Source organism: Gadus macrocephalus, chromosome 12 (assembly GCF_031168955.1).
Source record: "Gadus macrocephalus chromosome 12, ASM3116895v1".
Lineage (NCBI taxonomy): Eukaryota > Metazoa > Chordata > Actinopteri > Gadiformes > Gadidae > Gadus > Gadus macrocephalus.
Genome location: NC_082393.1, coordinates 10,628,957 through 10,655,221, shown reverse-complemented (window position 1 = coordinate 10,655,221; position 26,265 = coordinate 10,628,957). Strand labels below are relative to the sequence as shown.

The 26,265-nt window shown below is 42.6% G+C and overlaps 1 protein-coding gene across 7 annotated transcripts in view; it reads left to right on the top strand.

The window, feature by feature from the left end:
• Window positions 1-7,402: 7,402 nt before the first annotated feature.
• Window positions 7,403-26,265, top strand: part of prrc2c (proline-rich coiled-coil 2C) — a 59,785-nt gene continuing 40,922 nt past the window's right edge. For 3 of the 7 annotated variants that reach the window (XM_060068006.1, XM_060068005.1, XM_060068000.1), the window contains exons 1-14: window positions 7,403-7,785; window positions 10,838-11,007; window positions 17,371-17,545; window positions 17,688-17,803; window positions 18,034-18,159; window positions 18,776-19,095; window positions 19,201-19,253; window positions 19,416-19,552; window positions 22,851-22,938; window positions 23,250-23,433; window positions 23,549-24,272; window positions 24,597-24,760; window positions 24,981-25,230; window positions 26,048-26,252. In XM_060068006.1, coding sequence (XP_059923989.1) covers window positions 10,893-11,007; window positions 17,371-17,545; window positions 17,688-17,803; window positions 18,034-18,159; window positions 18,776-19,095; window positions 19,201-19,253; window positions 19,416-19,552; window positions 22,851-22,938; window positions 23,250-23,433; window positions 23,549-24,272; window positions 24,597-24,760; window positions 24,981-25,230; window positions 26,048-26,252 — 2,657 coding nt within the window. In that variant the 5' untranslated portion in view covers window positions 7,403-7,785; window positions 10,838-10,892. Of the gene's footprint in view, window positions 7,814-10,000; window positions 10,043-10,837; window positions 11,008-17,370; window positions 17,546-17,687; window positions 17,804-18,033; window positions 18,160-18,775; window positions 19,096-19,200; window positions 19,254-19,415; window positions 19,553-22,850; window positions 22,939-23,249; window positions 23,434-23,548; window positions 24,273-24,596; window positions 24,761-24,980; window positions 25,231-26,047; window positions 26,253-26,265 lie in introns of all 7 variants that reach the window. The other 4 variants (XM_060068007.1, XM_060068004.1, XM_060068003.1 and 1 more) reach the window with 3 other exon arrangements.

Genomic DNA, 26,265 nt, shown 5'->3' with positions numbered 1-26,265 from the left:
CTTTGAGGTTGTTTTCCACACTTTGGCCATTGTTTTGATGCCATGTATTTTAACACCGGCCCAATCACTGGATCATCTCTTTGTGCCTCTCTCAACTCTGTTTTAGGGATTTCCCCCACTGATGTCACACCATCATCGTCTTCAGCGATAGCTGTCGATATGGTCACTGGACAAAGCCAGGGCTCACTCTCTTGACTGAATAGCTACAGCTTGGGTCATACTGTTCATAACTTCAGGCAACACAGCTTGTGTGCATGTTAGCATGTACTGCTCCATGTCTAAGGGCATGCGCGACAGTCCATCAGCATCCCTATTAGCTTTGCCTGGGCGGTACTTAATAGTGAACTGGAAGTCAGCTAGTTCAGCTATCCACCTATGAGTAGTTGCATTAAGCTTGGCTGTGGTGAGCACATACGTGAGAGGATTGTTGTCTGTATAGACTGTGAATGGTGGTGAATAATAGAGATAGTCTCTAAACCTCTCACATATGGCCCACTTCATGGCTAGGAACTCCAACTTTCCCGAGTGGAGGTGGTAGTTTCTCTCAGGGACAGTCAGCGTCCTCGATCCATATGCAATCACCACCAGCTTCCCTTTCTGCCTCTGATAAAGCACAGCCCCGAGCCCCACTTGTGAAGCATCGCAGTGTAAGGTGAAGGGTTGTTCATAGTCCGGATACCCTAACACTGGTTGCTCAGAGAGAAAGTCAATAAGACGGCAGAGTACCTGTTGGTGATCTGGAGACCATGTGATCGGATGAGAGATGATGGCAACTGACCTCCACCACTTTGTTTCTTCCCGACTTGTCTGGTTTGTTTCGGCTTCCCTTTTCCACATTTGTCTGCGGTGAGGAGATCATACATGGGCTTTGCAATGGAAGAAAAGTTAGGGATGTAACTACGATAGTAGGAAATAAATCCCAGTAATTTTCTTAACTCACCAATGGTGGTGGGTTTCCGCTGCTTCATGGCCTGCACTGGGGCAATATCTGCAGGGTCCATAGTGTAGCCTTCTTTAGTAACCAGCTTCCCAAGAAATCTCACCTGGTTTCTGAATACTTCACATTTTCTGGGAGTCAGCTTTACTCCGTGGCTTTGGTAACGGTGCAGTACCTGCCTCAGATCATTCAGGTGGTGTTCAAATGTCTGAGAATGTACAAGATTATCATCCAAGTAAGGCAAACAAACCTCATCCCTCAGCCCAAGCAAACACTCCTCCATAGACCTTTGGAACTCTGCTGGTGCGGATGATAAGCCAAAAGGGATTCTTACCCACTCGTACAGTCCCCAGGGTGTTATGAATGCTGTGAGAGGATGGCTTGATTCTTCCAGGAAGCCCTGGTGATAGGCCTTTCCTTGGTCAAGGACTGAAAACCAGGAACTTCCTTTGAGGCTGTTCAACATATCTAATATGCGGGGTAGGCTATTGGGTGTCGATCAGGAATGGATTTCTTATTCAGCTCCCTGTAATCACAACACAGTCGGAGGCTTCCATCTTTTTTTCTCACACACACAATGGGACTGGAGTAAGGGGACTTAGACTTTGTTATCCAGCCTCTGTTTAACAAATCCTCCAAGTATTCTTTTACCTCCTTATGAAGCGGCTTTGGCACTGATATGTATGTTCAACTTATAGGTGTGAGGTCGTTAAGACGAATCTTGAGCTGCAGTGAGGGGATGGTCCCTACATCATGTTCATCCTTAGCAAAAGCATTGCATTCCTTTCTGAGAAGTTGTCTGACCTGCTGCTGATGTGACGGGGTAAGTTGAGTAAGGGGGACTGGGGGATCCCAATTCTCCTCACTCTCTCTTTCTTTAGTGTTTTCTTTAGTCTTCTCTCTGTTTTCTATCACCACTGTTTGTGTGTTTTCTGTGTCTGGGAACTTTGCCTCTGACAGACTGATGTCTACGGGTTTTGTAGCTGCTGGATAAATGGTTTTAACCCTCTGTGTTTGTCCCAGTATAGTTCTTGGTGGCAATAGGATATCATGACTAGTGCTGTTTGTGACTGGAATAGCAACACGTGACCAGCTACCTGGTCACGTGTTCCACTTTCTTCCATTTTTAACCCTTCTGGTAATTATGCTTGTGAACAGGGTTCAAATAACACGTCTTGGTGGTCTGGGAGTGGGCCTGCCCTCACAGTGCACTTCACCGTTTTTGTTTGACCAGCTGGAATAGACTTCATCTCTCTACCCACTTTAACCGTAGCTTCACCTATCTCGTCGTCACCACGCTTCATTACTTTCAGAAATACTTCGGCTTTCTTACAGTCAATTGAGAATGCTGCACTGACTGCTTCTGTGACAGCACATGGTGGCGCTATACCCTTCGCTAACACCTGCTCAATTACATTGTAACCGATGATTGGTTGTTCTGCCACCCCATCTCCATCAGCTACAAGGACTGGCACAGAGAGCTCAAGCTGTTTGGTGCTGTTTGAGGGTAATTTGAATGTGACCTCAACCCACCCAGAAAAAGGAATAGGTTTCTGGTTTACTGCCCTCCCTTCCAATCTATCTGTTCCCAGAATCTCAGCTAGATTCCTGACTGCAGCATGTGGAATGTTTTGTTGTCTCCACGTCTCATTGATTAGGCAGACCTGTGATCCAGTGTCCCACAAAGCTTTAGTTTCTATGTCATCTATCAGGCAGTAAATGACGTATTTCTTGCCAATCAGACTGAGTAACTCTGTTCTTCGTTTTGGGGAGAGGAGACTGACACTGACCGCTACCTCCTTTTGTAGGGTCATATCTTGTGTTTTAGCTGCCACTTTAGCCTCTAAGTGCTGGATACTATCTGTGATTAACTTGTACACATCTCTGAGCTGTTCATTCTGATTGTTTTTGTCAACAGGTGGCGTTGGTGCATCTGTAACAGTGCTAGATGACATATCTACCTGTCCTTGTTTATCAGTAGGCCTCCTTCCTGTTCTACATCCATGTGACAGATGTCCACTCAGTCCACATTTGAAGCAATGGTCGCAGTTGTCTCCTTTATTGTTCTCTTGGCAATTTCTGCAGCCACGTTTCCTGCTTATTCGCTGCTGGGCAAAAGATCTAGGGGACTCAGACATGACCTTTTTAATTTCTTCCACCTCTCCTCTGTTGTTTTATTACAACAAGTAGTTCAGATTCTGTGTGAGTCATTGCCGGTGGTGTTCGATTCACTTTACCTTTTGTGAATGTGGAGGATGCCCGTTCTTGTCCACCAACTGCTTCGACTGTTGCCTCTGGGACTGACTGTGTTTCAGCATGGATTTCTCTCACTCTGGGCTCTTTACAGTTTTTCTTGAATTTTTGTTGTCTTTCCCACTTAAGAATAGCTGCTTCGTTGATTTTCACAATCAGCACCTCGTCAGTGACCGCTGGGTCATCCAGGTAAGCTTTGAGCTGGTATTTTATATTGTCACTAATGAGTCCTGTCCCCAAAGCTCTTAGGAACTTTTTCTGAATGAGTTCCGGGCTATAGTGTTCATCTGAACCAAGTTCTCTGGATTTAACTAACAGCCTCTCTTTTAGTTCTATTGCCCTAAAAAGGAAATTCTGGGGTGACTCATTACTTTCTTGAGTGACATTGAGGAGGCGCTGATAAAGATCAGTGGAACTGTCCTCCTTGTAATGTCCCTTTAAGATGGTGCGCAGTTGAGAAAGGGTGAGGTTTGCTTTTATTTCTAGCATGTCACGTAAGGTCAAGCCAGGACTTAAGGCTTGAGTCCACCGGACGCGTTACGGCAACGTTACGGCAGCGGCACGTCTTGGCCGCGGTCACCGCAGCAGATAGGTTCCACTCAAATCAATGAGACCATTTCCACCGGGCGCGGCTGCGGAACGTCTCAGCAACGTCCCAGGAGCGGCTCGCCATGCCGCAGCGCTATCATTCCGTAGCATTTCTATTTTTGCCGCAAGCCGTTGCTGAACCGCGTCAATTTCAACAGAGCAGATCGAGCAGGGCAGGAAGTGAAAAAGTAAAAGCCATAGAGCATCCGGTCAATTTTCAAAATAAAACACAATAAATAAAACACCAACATTATTGCGTCATGACCGGTGGCACCAGGTCAGCAGTCGATCAATCAAAGGGTCTCAAATCATCCTTTTTATAAGAACAATGTCAGAAAGGACAAAGCCTGGCATTTAATTGCAGTAGTTTTGGGAGTGGAAGGTGAGTACATTAGGTTTAGGATTATCGTGTGATCTCGTGTGAATACGGCTGGCTCGCAAGGCAGCGTTGCGCTGCCGTAACACGCCCGGTGGAAATGCAAGCAGGGCAAAGTCGCGGCCAAGACGTGCCGCAGCCGTAACGTTGCAGTTTTTATTAAGCGGATCAGAAACGCAGATGCTACTTGCTCCTCTTCATCTTCTACAGCTTCCTCAGCTGCTTCAATTATTTTTCTGATCAGCGTATGCTTTTTGGTCTGCTTTTCCGTAGAGATTTTTGCTTGAAAACACACCTCTTGTAGCTGTTCACACTGCAACCGCACCAAAGACTCGGCCAGTTGATCTTGCAGGCTCTCCAGCTCCATTTTGTGTTTGGACACTGCAATCTCTCTCTTCTCAGCTCACAGAAGCACCGCTGATCCCACCGCTGCCACCAAATTTGTTGCACACTTGAAAATAAACTCAAGCGTGACTTGAAGAGTAGTTCGTTTAATGAGTTCTGTAAACATACACAGGCAAAGTACACATTTGGTTACGACACGTTCTGTCCGCACATGTTTCAATACTGCTCTACAAAATGTGTTTCACTCGGTCTGTTTACATCCTAATCTAAGTATTACACCATTCGCAAAAATACATATTAATAGACATAGTAATCGCACAATGGAAATACACAAAATAAAAGCACATTGTGGCTCCTGATATTATTACCAGTTCTTAACCTTGGCACACAAAGTAAACAAACACCATCTACATAAATGTACCACGGACCCTGATGGCGACGCAAGAAGATTAGCTTAGCTGCTAGTAGAAGTTGCTTATGACGGCATTACAACCTTTTAATACAACATTCACGGCTGAGTTAACTTGCCAACTCTTCCCCACATCTCTAACCCATGCCCAGCTCATCTTATGTACATTCATGACTCTTATATTGTTTGCTTACCTGTAAACATACACAGGCAAAGTACACATTTGGTTACGACACGTTCTGTCCGCCATGTTTCAATACTGCTCTACAAAATGTGTAGCTTTCACAGGACAGAGTGCACCAATAGATCAACGCCACCTTGTTGCGGAAATTAGGTACTACATGCATTGCATTACATACCTGTGTAAAGGTAAATGGAGCACAATGTTTACAAAATGAAACAAAAACAAGAAGAATGACTGTTAAACTAATTATGGCAAAATGGGGGGGGGGGGGGTGTACTTATCTAACACGCTATTCTCACACGCATAACTAGGCCCCCCAGGAGAAACTGTGGGAGGTGCTGCGTGAGTATGGGGTGAGGGGGTCACTCCTCGGGGCCATTCAATCTCTGTACTCTCAAAGCGAGATCAATGTTTTGTTCCCAGTGGGTGTTGGCCTCCACCAGGGCTGCGTATTGTCCCCAAACCTGTTTGTGATATTCATGGACAGGATATCGAGGAGTAGTCGTGGTGGGGAGGTGTTGCAGTTCAGTGATCGGAGGATCGCATCACTGTTTTGCAGAAGATTTGGTCCTGATGGCATCATTGGTCTGTGACCTTCAGCACTCACTGGAATCAGCTCACAGCCGAGTGTGAAGCGGCTTGGATGAGGAACAACACAGCTAAATCTGAGGCCATGACTCTCAGCAGGAAACCGGTGGTTTGCCTACTCCGGGTAGGAAATGAGTCCGTAGCCCAAGTGAAGAAGTTCAATTACCTCGGGGTCTTGTTTGCGAGTGAGGGTACAATGGCACGTGAGATTGGCTGGAGAATCGGAGCAGCGGGGGCGCAATCGCGTTCAATTTACCTCAGCATTGTGACGAAAAGAGAGCTGAGCCACAAGACAAAGCTCTCTATCTACCGGTTGATATTCGTTCCTACCCTCACCTAATGTCATGAGGAATGGGTGATGACCGAAAAGACTAGATCGCGGGTACAAGCGGCCAAGATGGGTTTTCTCTGGAGGGTGGCTGGCATCTCCCTAAGAGAGAAGCTCAGCCATCCGTGAGGAACTCTGATTAGAGCCGCTGCTCCGCTGCTTAGAAAGGAGTCTGTTGAGGTGGTTTGGGCATCTGGATGCCCACTGGGTGCCTCGCTAGGGAGGGGTTCCAGGGCAGGACCAGTGGGGAGAAGAACTCGGGGAAGACCAAGGTCTAGGTGGAGAGATTATATCTCAACACTGGCCTGGGAACGTCAGAGGTGACGAGGGGAATATTTATTAGGCTACTTTCTCAAACCCAATATTAAGCTATACCTTTATTCAGAGAGGCATGTATATATTCTGTATATAACTTGACAACATAAAAAATCTTGTTATTTCCCTCTCGGAAGTGTTACCTAGACCTATATAATCGCATCACTAACATATTTGACACAACTAGGCATATACCAAAAGCAGAGCTTTTGCGGTTTAAACTTAAACGTTGAACAAGAACAAATTTGGTAACCAATATATAACTATCTAATATCAGCATTATATGACGACCTAGCAAAAATATTGAAGGAATACTAGCTGTGACATCAAATAACCCAAAGACATCAAATAACCCGCCGGAGTCGGACTGCACGGACTTGAGGACCACTGAAAACGAATGGTACACGCTTCACTCCATAACAGTCAAGTTGCCAGGTTTTGAAAATTTGTATTTTTTCATTCTGCACTACAACTATAGAAAAATATAAATAACTTTCGTATTACCAATGAGGCTATTTATTGCGGTAATGGTGAATTTATAATACACACAAGGGACCTATCTTCATACAGCATGCATTTAACAAAAACATAGATGGGTGGAATGTTTTTTTACAGTTATATAAGTTATCATTAATCATGTTTAGCGATCTCAGCGTAACCAACATTAGACATCACTCAATAGTTCATGAGTAGGCTTATGTCACGAATAACTCAACATCTACTTTATTTTTTACATTTTCTATTATTTTATTTTACTTTGTGTAACAAACATTGTCAACCAAGGATAAAATAATGTGTCATAGAACATACTGTTGTATGAAGGTCTATGCGTGTTGCAATTTAAATTATGTATTCAATATACATAATGTTCATCCTTAACTAGCACATGGTGCAATTTGAAATGATGAGGTAATTTAGATATTTTATATTAAATCATATTTAAAATATATAATATATGTTTTATAAATATAAATGTGCAGCACAGGAGATTCTTTCAATTTGAAATGTTGGCCTACGTTCTTGTAAAGGTGTCACAGAAGGGCTTTGATATCCATTGAAAGGGGGTGAAATTCTGTAAACTGGCAACAATCGCCTGCCATCTTTGAGTGTGTTACAGGCCGCGGCGCGAGCGGGCCCTCACTCAACGAGAGAAACTGTCTCGAACTAGATATATTGTAACACTGGACGACGCATTATTATACCCCGTTAGCACCCGAACAATCGTAAACGGACGAAAAGCGTAACTAGGTATATAAACAACTAGGGGGCCCATTCAAAGTGTAGAGCATCTCGGTGTTTGCCAACGACCCGACTAGCTAACCATATTTAGCCGACCAGGGTTAGCTGGCTAGCCAGCTTTTGTAATCTGCCGGCCAGACACCCACCCGTTCACTACAACTCAAGCCAAAACCCTCAAGTCATACGATAGACACGAGGACAAAGAAGTCACCAACAGTGGAAGGTGCGTTGACTGGACAGTAACGGCTATGGTTTGTATGATTGTAATAGAATGTGTTGTCCAGACTCATGGTTTTCATGACTCGTTAGCCCTTTAGCGTGCTCTAGTCCACAGTGAAATAAACCGACTCAATGTGGATTTGATGGCGACCAATGTAAATCGAAACTGCTAAACAAGGCAATCTTTTTCCCGTTTTGCAACACTATGGCGTTTCATATCTTCTCTCAAACATGTGCTGGCGGCTAGATTTCGCTGGTGATATTTTGCCTACGACACAGCGGCAGCGAAAGCGCTATTTGGGCTAAGTCAGGTGAGATTCGGCTGGTGAGGCCGCTATTTCGATTTCGTTTTGTGAGCCACCCTTCCAAACAGTTACGAGGATCACCCAAAGAAGACGGCCGGCAAACTGCTCGGAATCATGCTAGTCCCGTTTAGGTTAATTGTAGTACTGTTTTTATGAAGAAATGTAGATTAAGATGTTTCACTAAATCTCGGCACATAGATGGGATTTCACGTAATGCAGAGGGCATGTGCTGGCCCACGAGTTAGACAGGGAGGGAGTAAAGGATTCATCATCTCCATCTGCATGTTCGGGGACGCCTTGAAGAAGCACATACATGTGTTCAAGCAATTGGTTTGGTATTTATTTGCTAGGCTGTGTGACCACAAAGATGTTCTTGTAGACTATGACTAACACGAATATATATGAATCCCTTGTTTTGGTTTAAGGTTATTCAAAAAACGATGAGCCATTTAAGATGCCTCAGGCTTCCTTGTATGTGCTTCAGTGTTTTCCTTCAACAAGACTGCATATTCTCACATTGGGTTAAAAATAAGCATTTAATGTTCAAATTAATTGAACACACAGATTTGTGTATATCTTGACTGGGATATAACGAAATTGGTGTTCTCTCCCAAGGGAGAACAGCCAAATGGTATTGATGGCCAAGGAAGGATCAAGCCTCAATGGTGCAGAGTGGCTGCCATTCATCCCCTTGCCACCCTGCGTTGTCTGCATTGGACCAAAACAGGAAGCAGGGGAGCTCTTGGTTGAGAAAACAACTCTCATATAATTCACCAACCGATATTCTTCGTGTAGAATTATCTTCCTGCGGTAGTGACTTGCCTCACATTCTCCTTGTCGCTCCACACAGACTTTGATTACTTGGATCCATTGTGTCCACTGTGGTTAAGATAACTAGATTGTTCGGCGTAAATTCATTCATTTTCTTCCGCTTATCCGGGGTCGGGTCGCGGGGGGAGCAGCTCAAGCAGGGGGCCCCAGACTTCCCTTTCCCGGGCCACATTGACCAACTCTGACGGGGGGATCCCGAGGCGTTCCCAGGCCAGTGTTGAGATATAATCTCTCCACCTAGTCCTGGGTCTTCCCCAGGTCTTCTCCTCGGCAGCCAGTCAGTTTCGGCGTAAATTGAGAAATTGTATTGCTTGCAGGCATGAGCATTCCCTGTGGGAGGTCAAATTCTGCCTTTTTTTTATTTCTGCCTTTTTGTTTCCTATTTGTAGGCAATTAATGGTCAGTTAATGAAAAAGGACCACTCTGAGTTTTGGTCAGGGCATTTTCTATTGGTTTTTCTGGTAGTTCGGTAAACTATAATCCCAGATGCTGATCTTTGCTTATTTCCTCCCGGAGATGTAACGTCCTTCAAGGCATGAAATCTGATGCTTTAATTCAACCGATTTTTTGGCTGATGGGTCATATGGTTAATGTGGTTAATATACAAATATATTAAGTTATTAAGGCTTGTCTATATTTCATATATATTCATAAGTTATTTGCTCAAATTTAACATTTTAGCATCAGGAGTTAAAATTTGTGTTTTCGCACCATGGTCCTCATTTTGTGTCACTTATCAAAGGACAGACAGTTTTCCTTTCTTACCGCTGCACAGTAAAAAAAGATATACACACAAACATTTTTGATAAAACGTTTTTCTTTGGACTATACAATGGGAAAATGAGCTTTAGGAGGAGAGCAGGGTCTTGCTCAGGGGAAGGCTCAAGGATATTTAAACGGGACAACAGTTATTGGCTTTGTTATGCACTTTTTGACAGCACACATTTATTAATTATGAATGACCCCTGTGTGACTGAAGAGACTGCTAACCTGATCTATGACTCTTATCATCTTTACCACACATCTTTGCTCATGCACGCTTCTTGTTACCGTAGTAATTTTCTTGTTTACTGTTTCATTTAGTTACCATGCCACTGGTGCATAAACTTCTGTTTCTGACCATTGGTAAGTTTGACTGTCAGGCTTGCATAGTGCAGTCATGGCAACACAGCATGCCGCATGTGTAGAGGGAAGTCTTTGTGAAGGTGACGTTTCTTTTTTGCTTGCCCTGAGAAAGCACAGCCTGTCACATGACTTGCCGAATCATGAACAAGAAAATGACGAAGGAAACAAGGTGTGTGTGTGTGTGTGTGTGTGTGTGTGTGTGTGTGTGTGTGTGTGTGTGTGTGTGTGTGTGTGTGTGTGTGTGTGTGTGTGTGTGTGTGTGTGTGTGTGTGTGTGTGTGTGTGTGTGTCCTTCATTCAAGGTTTTCACATCGGGCATGTAAAAATTCTAACAAGAAAAAGTGACGAACAAAAGCCATGCAAACCAAATATTGTATTGTATACAAGATTTTGTATTTTCATCAGGCACAACACAAATATGCATTTTCCGAAAAGAATGGCAGTGAAAAGTGCCGGTGGATTCAACCTCATTATCTCGCTAAATTTAAAAGCACCTTTATTCAACTAACACAGATCAACAAAATGGGTAATATTGAGGTAAGCAAAAATGTAGGTCATGTTATATGAAGCCAAACGCAACTGTTGTAAAACGCCTACCTTAAGGCCTGTGGTGCCTGGAATGTAACTTAACAAACTTTGTTCATATTCCAAGCATGCTGTATGTCATCTGTTACTGTACTTGACATTGTGGTCGAGAAGATGATACCCTGGTCAACGATGTGATGGTTCTTGTGTTGGGGTTGACCATTCCTTGTTGGTACTAAATAACTCCTTCCTCTTCCCTCTGGATCACCAGGAGACTGGTTCTGGGGGTGAGGCCAGAGGACCAGACTCAATGAGTTTCCAGCGACATGTCAGAGAAGTCAGGGCAGAGCACCAAGGCAAAGGATGGCAAGACGAAGTATGCAACCCTTAGCCTCTTCAACACCTACAAGGGAAAATCTCTGGAAACCCAGAAAACTGCAGGTGAGGTTTCCTTTTTATATTAACTAGTGCAAACACAATGTCCATGGCAGTGCCCTGGGTCTTTTTAAGCAGCTTAGATGGGGTTAAAAACTTGGACCTATGTGACCTTGTTTTTCCTAGTAAATTTATTTAGCTAATTCATGGATAACCAATAAATAGCTAAATATCAAATCAAAGGGAAATATCGGTTTATTAAACTGAGCATGTGTATCCAGTAGGGCTGGCCCGAATGCCATTTTTCAGGCTTCGAATACTCGTTGGTTTTTCCGAGCGAATATTCGAATACGCGTTCCAGAAAAACACACCATCAAAAACAACATTAATAATCCCTATATACTCCCTGGAACCGATTTTGACAGTATCTGCATATTTTGTTGAAGATTTAATAGCTTTTTAACGTTAATTAGTAGGCCTAAGTAAGTTGGAGTTACTTAGTTTTTCCCCGTGGAAGCGAACAGCGATCAGCTGTCCTCTGCCATCTCAGCTAGGGTTGGGCAATCGTCTACAAGCTTCCATCGTCCGATAGCGCCCCCTAGCGATCGCCGATAGTCGATACTATCGGGGGGCAACTTTATAATAATTTTATAATATTAATTATTTATAATAATTTATCACTTTGAAAAAAATCGCGTTTTTATTTTTCAATTTTTTTCTTAAAAACGGCGCTGTCATGATGACACACGCTGATGACACACAGCTCATAGCTGTGTTCGAAATCGTTCCTATCACGGATATAGTGCACTATATAGGGTGCTCGCCATTTTGTAGTGTTGTTCGAATTCTCACTGGTTAATTTCATGCCCTATATAGTGCACTTAAAATACCCAAAATTTTAGTGTACATATGATGTTCCCTACGTGTTACTCCCATATACCACAATGCAATGCGGTCGTGTTTTTCCGAGGAGAAGAAGCTGAATAACCGCAAGCGGCGAAAACGAATACATTTAATGATGGAGTCTCCGGCTTTCGTTTAGAAATATCAACAATTTATTTGGGATTTAAAAAGAAAATGTAACATTCAAAATTAATAAGAAAAACCTTGTTCAAGGAAATGTAACATTCAACATCAATACAACCTCCACCTTTCCTCGAGAGTGCCCGGTTTGTTTACATGATCTGGGCGCATCTGTCTGCGTCACACAAATACGCGGCGCATTTACTGACGCAAATGACGTTTAGAAATGTTCAGCGTAGTGTCCGAATTCTCGTTTGTTCGTTCCCTATGTAGTGCACTATATCATGAACACTATACGGAATAGTGAGTGAGTGAGTGAATAGGGAACAATTTCAAACACAGCTCATGTACCACAGCTGTGACCCGGAAATGGTGCAGCGGGGTGTGATGTCATTTCGCCGTGCGAGCAGACCGGTAGGTTTCGAGCCCCTCCCCTCTCCTCTCGCAGCAGTGAGTGAATACGGCAGGTCAGCGCTACATAGTATGTTTTCCACCGGTGCCAGTTAATTTCAATTACAATTTGCGGGGCTTTTTAAGTTGTAAAAATAGCTACCACAGCGCTTTAAAAAAATAATAATAATAATTATTAAAATATAATTATCGCCTTTTTATCGGCAACTTGAGACGATCGACGATGGAATCCATCTATCGTCGATAGAATCGACTATCGGCCCATCCCTAATCTCAGCCCTTGCGGGAGCTTTTCAATTCATTCTGGAACGTGCATCTTTTCAGGGAATTTGTACAATAAATCCATAACAAATACCGAATATTGATTGTCTTATGTGTCCATAATATATCCATTATATTGACCGGGTATTCGCAAGACGCTCACGCTCTGCAGCAAGCCAGTCACAGTTGATTGGCACGGCGCTGTACAGCGAACGTAAACAAACAACTAAGCTAAGGTTAGCATTTCACTAAGCATTTCTTTTCCTCCCGAGATCCCGCTAATTGTTGTTGTTATAAAGTAAAGGGAAACAAGATGTCTATTCTTCCTCCACCTCTCTCGCTTCTCTGCTTGGTGTCGCTTATAGTTTGCCTCCCTCGCTCTGGTAATGTCACGTAGGCCTACGTGTAACAACGAAGCTCAGAATACTGATTTAAGCTTTGAATACAAATTTTCCGAACGAGTATTCGAATATTCGAATAATTCGGGCCAGCCCTAGTATCCTACGATTTTGGTGATTCTGCAAGTCCATGTTCTCTGGCCTATACCTTTCTTTCCCCACGTTCAGAGAGATTTCCAGCAAATCAAAACCGTTTATTAGGTGAGTGCTGCATGCAGCGCTCAACTATTTTTCTTCATACGTTTTATTCTAAATTTCTTTCCTCTTTATTATTCTCTAAAAACTTTGGGACCTATCTCCTTCCTAAATTTTTCACCTAGAGACTCCATTCAAATTTTAAAATGTTCAGAGTAGCTTGGAATCGAGCGCTTTTCAAGATATTCTACTTTTAAATACCATCTTTTTTTTAGCATGCGAGTTGATGGGAGGACCGTCCTCTGGTACTTCAACTGTTTAAGACGCAACTAAATAAATTTTCCTCAGTTTATCTTCGTTCAAACTAGTGCTGTCAAGCGATTAAAATATTTAATCGCATTAATGTCACAGTAAACTCGCTTTTTTTTTTCTATTCTAAATATCCCTTGATTTCATGCTGCCAGCCTTTTAGTGAGATCAGATTGTTGAAGGACAGTAAGGAGAGAGATCCGCCCTGAATTCAACCCGGTCCACTTGACATCGGGTAGGTGCATGACAGTGGTAGGCCTACCATAAAACTTCAGTAGCTCTGGCTTTTATTTGTTTCAATCACTAAACTTTCGAACAAAACTCTTGCTCAGAGCAAAGATGGGAAATACTATTAAATGTATTATTTAAACCAGTATGAATATTCCTACTGTACATAGGCCTATACATATTACCAGGCTATCGAATAACACACACACACACACACACACACACACACACACACACACACACACACACACACACACACACACACACACACACACACACACACACACACACACACACACACACACACACACACACACACACACACACACACACACACACACACACAATGGCGGAGTGTAGTTGGGAGAATTCCTGGTGGGCCGTTAACGTTTCAGGGCTGTCGGGCTGATTACTGCGGGATATCGATATTGCGTTTATAAAAGTTCCTTGCAGCACCCTCCGGCACCCTAAGCTGTGTGCCCGCAACCTCTCACTCACTCAACAGACGCAAACACTCACAAACTGTCAACTAGAGCCCGACCGATATTGAATTTTTAAGGCCGATACCGATACGAATATTTTGTGATTTAAAAAAATCCGATATGCCGATATATATATATATATATATATATATATATATATATATATATATAAAAAAAAAAAAATCCAGAAACGCGCAACAAAACAAACACATTTCCCTAACATTGGTTAGTTGAAGTTATTAGGGGTGTGACGATACACTGAGCTGACGAGACGAGACGAGACACGATATTGGGTTCACGAGAACGAGACGAGATTTTAAAGAAAACTACAATGACAAAATATATGACTGGACCAACAGACTTTTATTTAACCAAGTTGCACGTGCATTTTGAAATGTTTTATTATAACTCTTTACATGCATGAAATTGAAACTAAAACTAAAATGTATAAAAGTTGAAGTAAAATAAATTAAATAATTCTCTTTTTTTCAAGTGCAAACAATATTATGTGCAAAACCAAATCAAGGTACCCAAAATGCTGCCAAACAAATGATTTAAAAGTGGCGGGGGCATCTTCGACGGTAATACGGGTATTTTCCGACGTCATTCTGGCATTCTTTAGCTGTGTTCGAAATCGTTCCCTATACACTCACTCACTATTCCCTATATAGTGTTCATGATATAGTGCACTATATAGGGAATGAACAAACGAGAATTGGGACACTACGCTGAACATTTCTAAACGTCATTTGCCTCAGTAAATGCGCCGGGTATTTGTGTGACGTGATGCGCCCACATCATCTAAACAAACCGGGCTGGAGGTTGTATTGATGTTGAATGTTACATTTCCTTGTCAAAGTTTTTTTTAATTAATTTTGAATGTTAAATATTCTATGTTGAATCCCAAATAAATTGTTGACATTTCTAAACACAAGCCGGAGGCTCCATCATTAAATGTATTCGTTTTCGCGGTTATTCAGCTTCTTCTTCTCCTCCGGAAAAACACGACCGCATTGCATTGTGGTATACGGGAGTAACATGTAGGGTACATCGTATGTACACTCAAATTGTGGGTATTTTAAGTGCACTATATAGTGCATGAAATGAACCACTGAGAATTCGAACACCACTACAAAATGGCGAGCACCCTATATAGTACACTATCCGTGATAGGGAACGATTTCGAATACAGCTTACGGCTGCTTCCCCTGCTTCCCCTCCTTCTCCTCCTCTTCTTCTTTTCCTTCTCCAGGTTCTGGCAGACTAGATGTAGCAAAGGCGCATTACTGCCCCCACAGGCCACAAGTTTGGATAGCTCACAAATCTCGCGAGACAGATTTTTAACGCGACGGGTAATATCGTCGAGTTAAATCTCGCGAGATCTCGTGGCACGAGATCTCGTCACACCCCAAGTAGTTATCCTTTAAATCCTTTTCACTCTCAGCTAACGCGTAACAACAGCAAAACTGGACATGGTAGTCATGAATTAAGTCATGCCTATCGACTTTAGAGAATTGATGGGGATGTTCTTTTAATTGTTATTCAAGCAATGTATGTCTCGTGACAGTTGCCAACTTACCATGAACACACTTGCACACATGAACAACACCGATGATCTCCGTCGATCTCCGTCATTTAATCTGCCTAACTCTGGCTGAATCAGCGGGTTTGGGGCGTTTTTTTTTTATTTATTTTTTTATATTCATTTATCGGCCATTATAATTGTCGATACCGAATAGTTTGAAAAATGCCTAATATCGGCTGATAATATCGGCCTGCCGATATATCGGTCGGGCTCTACTGTCAACATCGCGTCCAGGTCGATTTTTTTCTAGAGGGGAGTAACTGAGCGGCCCCTCCCGAAGTGGTACAGCCCAGGTGGGCCTTGAACTGTGATTGGTCAAAAGACGTTAATAAACAACAGCTAATGACAACATTGAACTTGTGCATGCTCGAACAGAGTGACGCACAAACACACACACTTTTAAGGAGTTTTTCACCCGCTCCGTGTCCTTGCTTTCCCCAACAAGTTTGTGCGCCGTGCTTGTTTTGTTTCCGGTGTAGATCCGGTATGGTGTTGTAGTTTTTCTAACGTGACTAGTTGTTGCTAGACAGCAGGAGAAAAAACTACGTTTGCCAAGCCAAAAGAGCGTTAATCGCGCGATAACTAAATTAATAACGCGTTAAACTGACAGCACTAGTTCAAACCATTTAACAAATCTACACACTCTTCAATAATATCTAAACGGAATTTTGATATAATTTAAACTTTCTTCTGAATCAGTTTTAGTTTCATACCGGCTTTGTTGTCTGTCTGTCTGTCTGTCATTCAAAACATCTTTTGTAATTTTGAAGATTGTTATTGCAGTTTGTGCTTTGTTTGAATAAAAATTGTCTTATTCCAACTCAATTGTGATTATTTTAAAATGTTTTGATGGAAACGACCTGGGAAGTTAACCATGAATTGTATATAGTTTGCAGGGATTGTAATGAAAACAGTAAAGGGTGAAAGTGCGATTTCATGGCGTCCTTTAAAGGACATTTCCAAATGTCGAGATATTTATCGTGAAAGGGAGAAAATGTATCGGGATATTATTTTCTTCCCATATCGCACAGCCCTGTGCATGTTTACATTGTTTACTCCATTTAGTCTTTTGAACTTTAATTCTAATCCCTTCACTTGATTTAAGCTTTTTCACGTTTCTTTATGTCTTAATCTATGTGGCTTTATCAAAAAATATTTTCAACCTCACTTTAACCTACAGCACTCAGCATTTTCTGAAGGAAATGCATTTTCTAGTCTAATATGGGGCAGGTTGGATATGATGACTTTTCAGGGGTTTGCCCCGTTGGTGCGCCGGTAAAGCATTTAAAAAAATAACTAAGAAAGCTGCTACTGATGTGTCACATGTTTCGTTGATCTGATCGGTTGTAGGTCGGTCTTATCGCGTCCATCTGCAATTTTGTCCTCGTCCGTTGAACACGGTTCCAGACTAATAAGCATTTCCAGTTAGTCTGGCAATATCAGGCTAGAGCATTTCATCTCAAAGGTTATCGGAGTTTGGACTCTAAATTAACCAACCTGATAATGAAGCATCCAAAAATGCCATCGTTATCGTGGTGTCTTCCGGACCTTTCTACATCTACTACCTGTTTAACGGATATTCTCTGCCTCTCTCCAGTGGCTGCCAGACATGGGCTCCAGAGTTTGGGCAAAGTTGCTGCCAGCCGGCGGATGCCCCCTCCTGCCAATCTGCCCAGCCTGAAGGCAGAGAACAAGGGCAACGACCCCAACGTCAACATCGTCCCTAAGGACGGCAGCGGTTGGGCATCGCGACCAGAAGGAGGGGAGGAAAGGTGAGCCAGTTAATTTATATTGTAATGTTTTCTCAGTGGACTCAAGGTAGAGACCATTTTCTATATTCATTGGTTTGTTGATTGTGGTTGAACGAAACGATGGAACTATAATATTTCTTGTACAATCTAACGCTTCGGTTAGCAGGCAGCAGGAGACCCCGCCGCCACAGCCCAAACCCCCACCTCCCCCAACACCGGAGCCCTCTATAGCCGCCAGCCGGTCCTGGGCCAGCAGCAAGCCACCAACACAGCCAGACGGTGAGTCTAATATTAATCATTAGTATGATCATATCAGTGTGGATTTCACCGATAACCATCTTTAAAAAAATACCACGATATTTCAAGAAGGAAGAAGTTCACCATAGAAACAAATATTGTTGTAAATAGGAATCGTCCAAAACATTTACCATTGGTATCTTTTAGATGGTGGATTGGGGAAACTAATGTCACTAATTTTGCCCTGGGTCTTTCTTTGTTGCCCTGTTCAGGTACCCCTCGTGTGAGCAGCCAGTTTCACCAGGAGTTCCCCAGCCTGCAGGCAGCTGGAGAGATAGAGAAGGCAGACGGACAAGAGGAGGAGCCTTATGGACCTGGCCCCAGCCTTAGACCTCAAAGTACACGTCAAACACTTACTATATTATACTATTTACATTTATATTCTATATTAATTACCTATGTATAATTTGTACATTGGTTAAATATATGTAGAATTGTTCATACAGCACTTACTATTCTGTGTAGAGATTAATTGCTTTTGACTACCTGTTCCCAAGTCCTAAACTTTTTTGTACCATAGGATACAATTTCAGATAGTCACCTTTTTATATAACGACATAGTAAAACTACAATTTGGAAAATGACATCTATTTTATGCAATAATTCACATATTGGCTAGTTTCACCTGCATGTGGAAGATATGTATGGTTTATTGATTATTATTAGGGCTGTTCAAATTAGCGGGATATTATCGCGTTAATGCAATATTATTTTAATTGGATAAATAAAAATTGACGCATTAGCGCATGTTGTCCTTTTTTCTTTTTAGTTCCACTTACTCTAAATTAAATTACAATTGCAGTAAGTAGCTGGATGTTTACAATTCCCAAATCTGTGCTGATACTTATTTGAATTTAACTACATTTGTAATAGCTCTTTGTTTACAATTGTACATTGGTAAATCATCAGGTAATACCGATCAAATCAATGTGTCTGTTCCTTGTGTTCTCCTAGATGTTGGCAGCTGGAGGGAAGGAGGGGGCAGGAACCTGAACACTGCACCCAGCCCCCCTGAGATGGAGGGCGGTCCCCTGGAGGAGGGCGGGGGCCCAGCCCCAGTCACTGCCTCACCCCCAGGGGAAGCTGAGCCGGACCAGACCCCGGCCAGCGATGGCCGGACTCTGGCCAGTGATGTTCAGAGGGAGAAGAGGGAGGGCAAGGAGCGGCTGCCCCCCACTGGTCCCCCTCAGGCTAAGCTCAATGGGGGTCAGCAGCCTACTGCGGGGGCACCTCTGCAGTTCCAGCCTCCTTTCAGGAGTATGATGCCCCCTTATGTACGTGTAGAATCTTTCACCTTCTAAACTCTTCTCGTTCGCACAGATACTTGTGTCATGAACGTTGGACTTAATGTTTTGTGTTTTCTTATTTTTTATATTTAGATGTTCCATGCGTATCCTCGAATGCCCTTTGCCCCCGGCCAAGCGAGCTTCAGGTACGTTGTTCCACCAACTGCATCCAAGTCAATTCAGACATGTTAAGACAGACTTGCAACACATTCTGTATGTGGCATGTGTTTTGAAACCAACGGAAAGCTTGTATTGCGAATATCCATTTTCATGTGACTGGTCCTGTCCTCCTTCCTCTGCGTGTGCAGGCCCCCCAGACCTGGCCGTCCTCAGCAGGGCCCTCCTCAGGCGTGGCTCCAGGATCCAAAAAGGCCATCCATCGTCAGCGCCACAGAACTCAAGGAGCTGGACAACTTGGACACTGACGCTGACGAGGGCTGGGCTGGTACGTACTGATGACAGGGAGAAGTGGCACCATCTGTCATACCTGCAAACTTGTTGCTTTTCGGCGACAATCGCCATTTTCTTGGTCAATTGGGTCATTCACGTGAATCACGTAGAACCAGAGTTTTTTGGGCGGGGTGGGAGCGTGTCCTTAATATGCATGCCATGCAGGCTAGAAACATTATATGAATAATTCTTATAATTTACATTTCTCTGGGCCAATCAGAATCTCAGCACTTGCTTCAGAATCTTGAAGCAGAATCATCCTCGCCTTTGGATGAGACGCCTGGCTACCACGCGAGTCTGATGAAAACTATCGTCAATTTGAAGTAGGGGTGTACGGTATAAACGGTATAGAAAGTACGCCAGTGTGAATTTGCGCTACGGAATGGATTTTGACGTTGCCGTGTGACCGGTGGACAGTGTTGTGTGTAACGCGTAACAAAGTAACGCGTTAATACAGTAACCTAACTACTTTTTCATGTAAAAAGTAAAGTTACGCGCAATTACTGAAAATATGGTAACGAAACATAGTTCCTTTTTCAATTCGGCGCAACGTTACTTTTCCCAGGGACAGATCTGACAGCGATACTGCCTTCTCAGGCAGTATGCTATTGCGCAAGCACACAAGCGCGCCTGCGTGCTTCCGCAATAGTCCAATCATAAGCTCATTCCACACCGTACGAGACAGACGCTGGTAGGGTGAAGCTGTCTCTGCATATCAGACATTGTTTCCGCAGGCATTTTCCAAAATCAGTCCTTACGACAAAATGCCAGCGGTGGAATGAGATAACAAACGCCGTCACTGTTTACCTGTGTAAGGACATGGTTCCCTTTCAAAATGTCGATAGAAAGGGCTTTAGAGAGATGGTCAAAACACTCAATCCCAGGTACGCGTTACCTGCCTTCACACACTTCAGCCAAATTGAGATGCCAAAACTATACGGCAAGGTCCGCAAGCAAGTGGAGAAATAAATCCATACTATTAAACATTAGTGTTTTTCAGAGATGGAAGTAACTTGAAAGTAAAAAAAATAAAGTTTTGCTGCCTTATCAGTAGGGCTGGGTATCACGGCCAAGTTCCTGAATCGATTAGATTTCGATTCTGAAGGCTTTAAATCGATTAATCACGATTCGATTCGATTCAATCCGAATCGGTTCCATCTGCTCCTAGATTGAATGATAATTTTCTTAAGTTGTAAGGAAATATTCTTTATAGGCTATCATCGTTAATTCATCACTAAAATCATTAATTGTGACTAAAATCTTGCAGTTGTGACTGTTAATTAACATCCTTAGCAAGATTTTACATTCTATTCAACGTGATGGCCTGCCTAATTCAATATATTAATGAAATTATCTCCATGCAACACACTGCAAAAGACATGTTTTTAGTAGGCTACATTAATGACAATCCAGGCAACTATAAACAAAACTGCCTCCATCTTCCTAAAAGATATAAATATAACCATTGTAAAGATTATACCATTTAAGATAAAATATTCAAGTATTATAAAACTCCTTAAATTCACATTTTTTCAACACATTAAAAAAAAATAAAAAAATAATAATAATCGATCTCATGCCCTGTGAATCGATAGCGTGAAATTTAAACGAAATCGATCCAAAATCTATTAAATCGATTTTTTTACCCAGGCCTACTTATCAGTATTTACCCCTTCTGAAGCATTTATTTCGAAATTAGAAGATAAAATTAACATACCGTAATATAATACCGTTACCGTCTATGCCTGAAGTCATACCGTGATATACATTTTAGTCCATACCGTACAGCCCTAATTTGAAAGAACTATCTTATGTTAAATTCGAGGTAAGTCAAGCTTTTTGGAGCAAAAACAGCTTTTTGTTTGCTTAATTCAACTAAGGTTAGCTACCGCTGTTTTGATTGATTTGATTTAATTAGGTTAGTGCTGCATGCAGTGCTCAACTATTGTTCTTCATAAGTTTTATTCTTTCTTTCTTTCTTTATTATTCCCTACAAACTTTGGGACCCATCTCCTTCCTACATTTTTCACCTAGAGAAGCCATTCAAATTTTAAAATATTCAGAATAGCTTTGAATCGCGCGCTTCTTTTCAGATTTTTAAAATATTTTATACTTTTTAAGATATTCTACTTTTAAAATATATTCTTTTTTTTAACATGGGATGCAATGGGAGGACAGAGCCGTCCACTGGTACTTCAAACTGTTTAAGACGTAACTAAATACATTTTCAACTGTATCTTCGTTCAAACCATTTAACAAATCTACACAATTGTATCTTTAATAATATCCAAACGGAATTTTGATGTCATTTTAATCTTTCTTTAGAATCACAGTTTTAGTTTCACACCGGCTTCGTTTTCAGTTGATTTCATTGATTTACGTTGACGCTGGAGAGTGAGGACGTTCAGCAGTGTTGCCAGATCGGACGTTTTTTCTCGTCGGATTGGGCTACTTTTCGAGGACGTTCAGGCAGTGTTACCAGATTGGGCTGTTTTTCCCCACTCTCTTCAGTTACTTTTAATCACGCACCGGCTTGCTGATCTCTTAAACAGACACGCACACACACAGCAGTGCAATACATTTCACTTTTTACATTTCTGCATTTTTAGCAATGCTTTGCGTTTTCATTCAGCTGTCACTTCATTTGTTTCCAACCATTTACTTTTTCTTAAATTATGAACAAGCATGTTTACATTGTTTACTCAATTTAGACTTTTGAACTTTTGTTCAAATCCCTTCCCTTGGTTTAAGCCATTTAATGTTTCTTTATGTCTTAATCTATGTGGATTTATTAAAAAATATTATGAACCTCACTTTGTACTACAGCACTCAACGCAGAGTACTGCACGAACGTAGACTTTGCATAAAGTTTGTAAATTCTAACAACATAGGGCTATTTAGATAAATAATCTGGCAAGGGTGTTGTCCTAGGCTAATACACCAACAGCAGATTTCTGTATAATAAAGGGCATCCAAGTCTGTCGTTTGAAATCTTTCCATTGTATTGTGTGCTACAAGTTCCGTAATGAATATTCACACTAAATCCCACCCAGGGTAGCTCTGAATTCGAGTAGTAGCATATCTCAAACCCCCCCCCTGTGACAATGTCACCTTTTTTACTCTGAGGAGTTTGCAGGTCTGATCTGTATCTTTCCTGCTGGGTTATTAATATCAATGATGATATGCTGATTAATTTTTTTTACTTTAAGAAGGTTGACTTAAATGTTGGAGCAATGGCTACAACACTTCAGAGAGTACGGGCTCTCATGTTCCCATCTACCTGTGTTGTGCAGGAGCTCAAATGGAAGTGGACTATACAGAGAAACTCAACTTCAGTGATGATGAAGAAAACCAAGCTGCTAAAGAAAAGGGAGATGCCTGGTGAGTCTTGTATGGATATCTAATTTGATGTGTAATCAACAACGACGGATGGTAATGCTAAGGAATCGGACATTGAAGATTCATTAAAGATTGAGCTCAAAATGCAATGATGTAATACTATCTCCAGTTCAATAAGTACAAGGATATTATGTTAAACGTATATGAGGTTTGATGTATTGTTTCATACAATCCATGAACTGGCAGCATACTTGCAAAATGGGCTCTATATCGTTGATTAGGCCCATACTGTACTTGCTCTGCAAAGTTAAGTTTCCGCTGTAAAATAATCCTCTTGTGATTCTATTTCTAAGGGAGTGGATGGGTAAAGTGGAGAGAATGAGACCCCGGCCATCAGACGGCCGGGTTGGAGTGAAGGAAGGCTCTGAGGACCATGTCTGCAACAAGGGCTCCCGGGCAGATGGTGTAGACCCCAGAGCGCCCTCTCCTAGCAGCCATGGGCAATACAGTAAAAGTACAATTCCACAGGACTACAAGGTGAGGCTTTAAAAAGGAGAAAACCCTGAAAGATACTGCCTACTGGGTTAAACATGTTCAGTTGAGAGAAACCTAATGATAATAAAACGAAAGTCCTTCATCTACAACTCCCCAGGGCCAGAGTGCTGGTCGTTCAGCAGCTGCCGGAGTCTCTCGCGGCGCCAAACCACCGACTGCAGCATCTGGAGAGGAGGACTCGGAGGCCTGGCGACAAAAGCGCAAGAAGCAGTCTGATCTCTCGGAGGCTGTGGAGCGAGCCAGGCGCCGGCGGGAGGAGGAAGAGAGGCGAATGGATGAGCAGCGGCTGGCGGCCTGCGCTGAGAAACTAAAGCGCCTCAATGAGAAGCATCGACCCGCAGCCGAGAACACAGCCGACCATGCCGACGAGGAAACGGGTGCTGCGCATGACAAAACGCCCCCAATGGCGGTTCCCCCTCCCGCATTGAATGCAGTGCCGTCGATACCGCAATCCCTGCCCTCGACGATGCAAGCTTCTCCACCAGACAAGGAGACGCTAGAAAGGGAGAGGGTGGAGAGGGTTGGAGAACGGCTGGAGAGGGAGACGGTTGAGAGAGACCTGGAGAGGGTGGAGACAGACCGGGACGAGCGAGAGAGGGAGATGCGGGAGAGGGAGGCGGCGGAGGCCAGTGTTGAGGAGGAGGTTCACTTCGGGGCACATCAGCCTAGTCCTCCGGTCCAGAGATCTGTTGTCATGGCTCCCGACCCTCCAAGTGGAGCCGATGGCTCCTTGTCAGACCTTGTCCCCCTGGTTGAGAAGAGTCACCCTGACAGGACGTCCAAGCCCATCAGAGACTATTTCAACATTGATGACAGTCGAGGTGAGCCCAGCGGGACATACATCTATATGTGGCAGGTCCGGTAAAGACAGTTTGACAAATGGGATCTTGCATGCCACAATCCTTGATCTGACTACATTCAAATAGGTTAAACAAAACATTTGTGGCCTCATGGGAGCTGTTACAATTTTGTGAGAGTATTAGTCATAATGTTATGTCTATTTAATGTACGTAGAGTTTAATTACTTTTATATTATTAATTAGACTTTTGATGCATCCTCTAACTGCGCTATCTATGAATGTGATGAATCTGAGAATTTTTGCCCGGATATGCTCTTATGTGATTGTATATCCTTCTCCATATAGATGAGCCTCATCTTTCCTGTATGGACCCTCCCAACCCTGGAGAAGATTCCATCGCACCCTTGGATCTAGAGGGGGAGAATGGGGCTGGCATGCGACCCCCGCTGACCTCGGGCTACTCTAAACAGTTCCAGAAATCTCTGCCTCCACGCTTCCTCAGGCAGCAGGTATGTGTCCAAGGAATCTTCTTGCAAGAAATGTCCACATGTCCTTAGCATGATATTTTAATTATGAATAAAGGAACAGATGATTTGTTCATCCTAATGCTTGTGGAACTTAAGCATAAACAAGAGGGTAAAATGGATGGATCCCACAGCAGTGGGATAATATTTAGGGACGACATATTATTGATAACCCTTAATTTAATACCAATGGATCTCTCTTCAGGAGCAGATGAAACAGCAACAATGGCAGCAGCAGCAGAGTGGCAGGTCTGTGTCCCCATCAGCCACTGGGACCGGGGTTTCACCCACACAGCAGCAGCAACACCGTTCCGTGTACCAGCCCATGGGTCCTCACCATCAGCACCTGGCCACCATGGGATTTGACCCCCGCTGGCTTATGATGCAGTCCTACATGGATCCCCGCATAATGTCTGGACGGCCACCGATGGACATGCAGCCCAACATGCACCCAGGTACAGGGCTGAACAGTTAACGTCATATTAATATAAATTGCAAGGCCGCAATTCATATTTAAAATAATTCAGAAAAGATGTATTAAAAACTAAATTAAATCAGATTTATTCAAATTTGACGTATAAATATTGTGTCAATTATTTAGCACATTGATTTATAATATTTTTTCTATTAACAGTAGGTGCCACATAACACGATTTCAATGCTTTTATGTTAATTCTAGAGCTGTCAAGCGATTAAAATATTTAATCGTGATTAATCGCATTAATGTCATAGTTAACTCGCGATTAATCGCAAATTCTTTTTCTATGCTAAATATCCCTTGATTTTTTTGTCCCATAATTCTTCTCATTTTAATTCTCTTATCAACATGGTGAAGTGCATCGGCTTGTCTTGTGCAAATTATTTTTTATTGATAACAACATTGGCATATACTGATCAAAACAGGACGATACAAAAAAAGAGCCTATAGTGCAATTAAACAACTGCTTTGAACAAATGTCATTTGAACATAGCAGTCAGGCTACTGCTTCTTTGTTTTGAGCCAAAGAAGTAAATAAAATATTTGCGTTAATCGCGCGATAATTTTTTTAACACCGTTAAAATTGGTTTGCGTTAACGCCGTTAATAACGCGTTTAACTGACAGCTCTAGTTAATTCCAATCAACTATCTCAATATTTGGCAAAAATATTTGTAATTATCTTTGGTCATCGTGCAGCCCTACCCAGGTTGCAACACATGCTGCTTTGGATGAGCAGTAAAATGTAGACCCAATCCCTCATCCATATTGTGTGTGTGTTTGTCTGGCTTGTCAGGGAGAATGGCTCCTAAACAGCGCAGGGAGCCAGGAGACCAATCCAGCTCCAGCTTAGACTCCTTTGACCACCTGACCTTGCCCAGTCGAGACCACGGACTGGCCTCCGAACCATGTATGGTGTGGGGCTCTGATGCCTACGCCCAGTCTGAACCCTTTCCCTCGGTCACACCTTCTAAAGGAAGGGAAGATTGCAAGGAATCCAGGTAGGAAGATCTC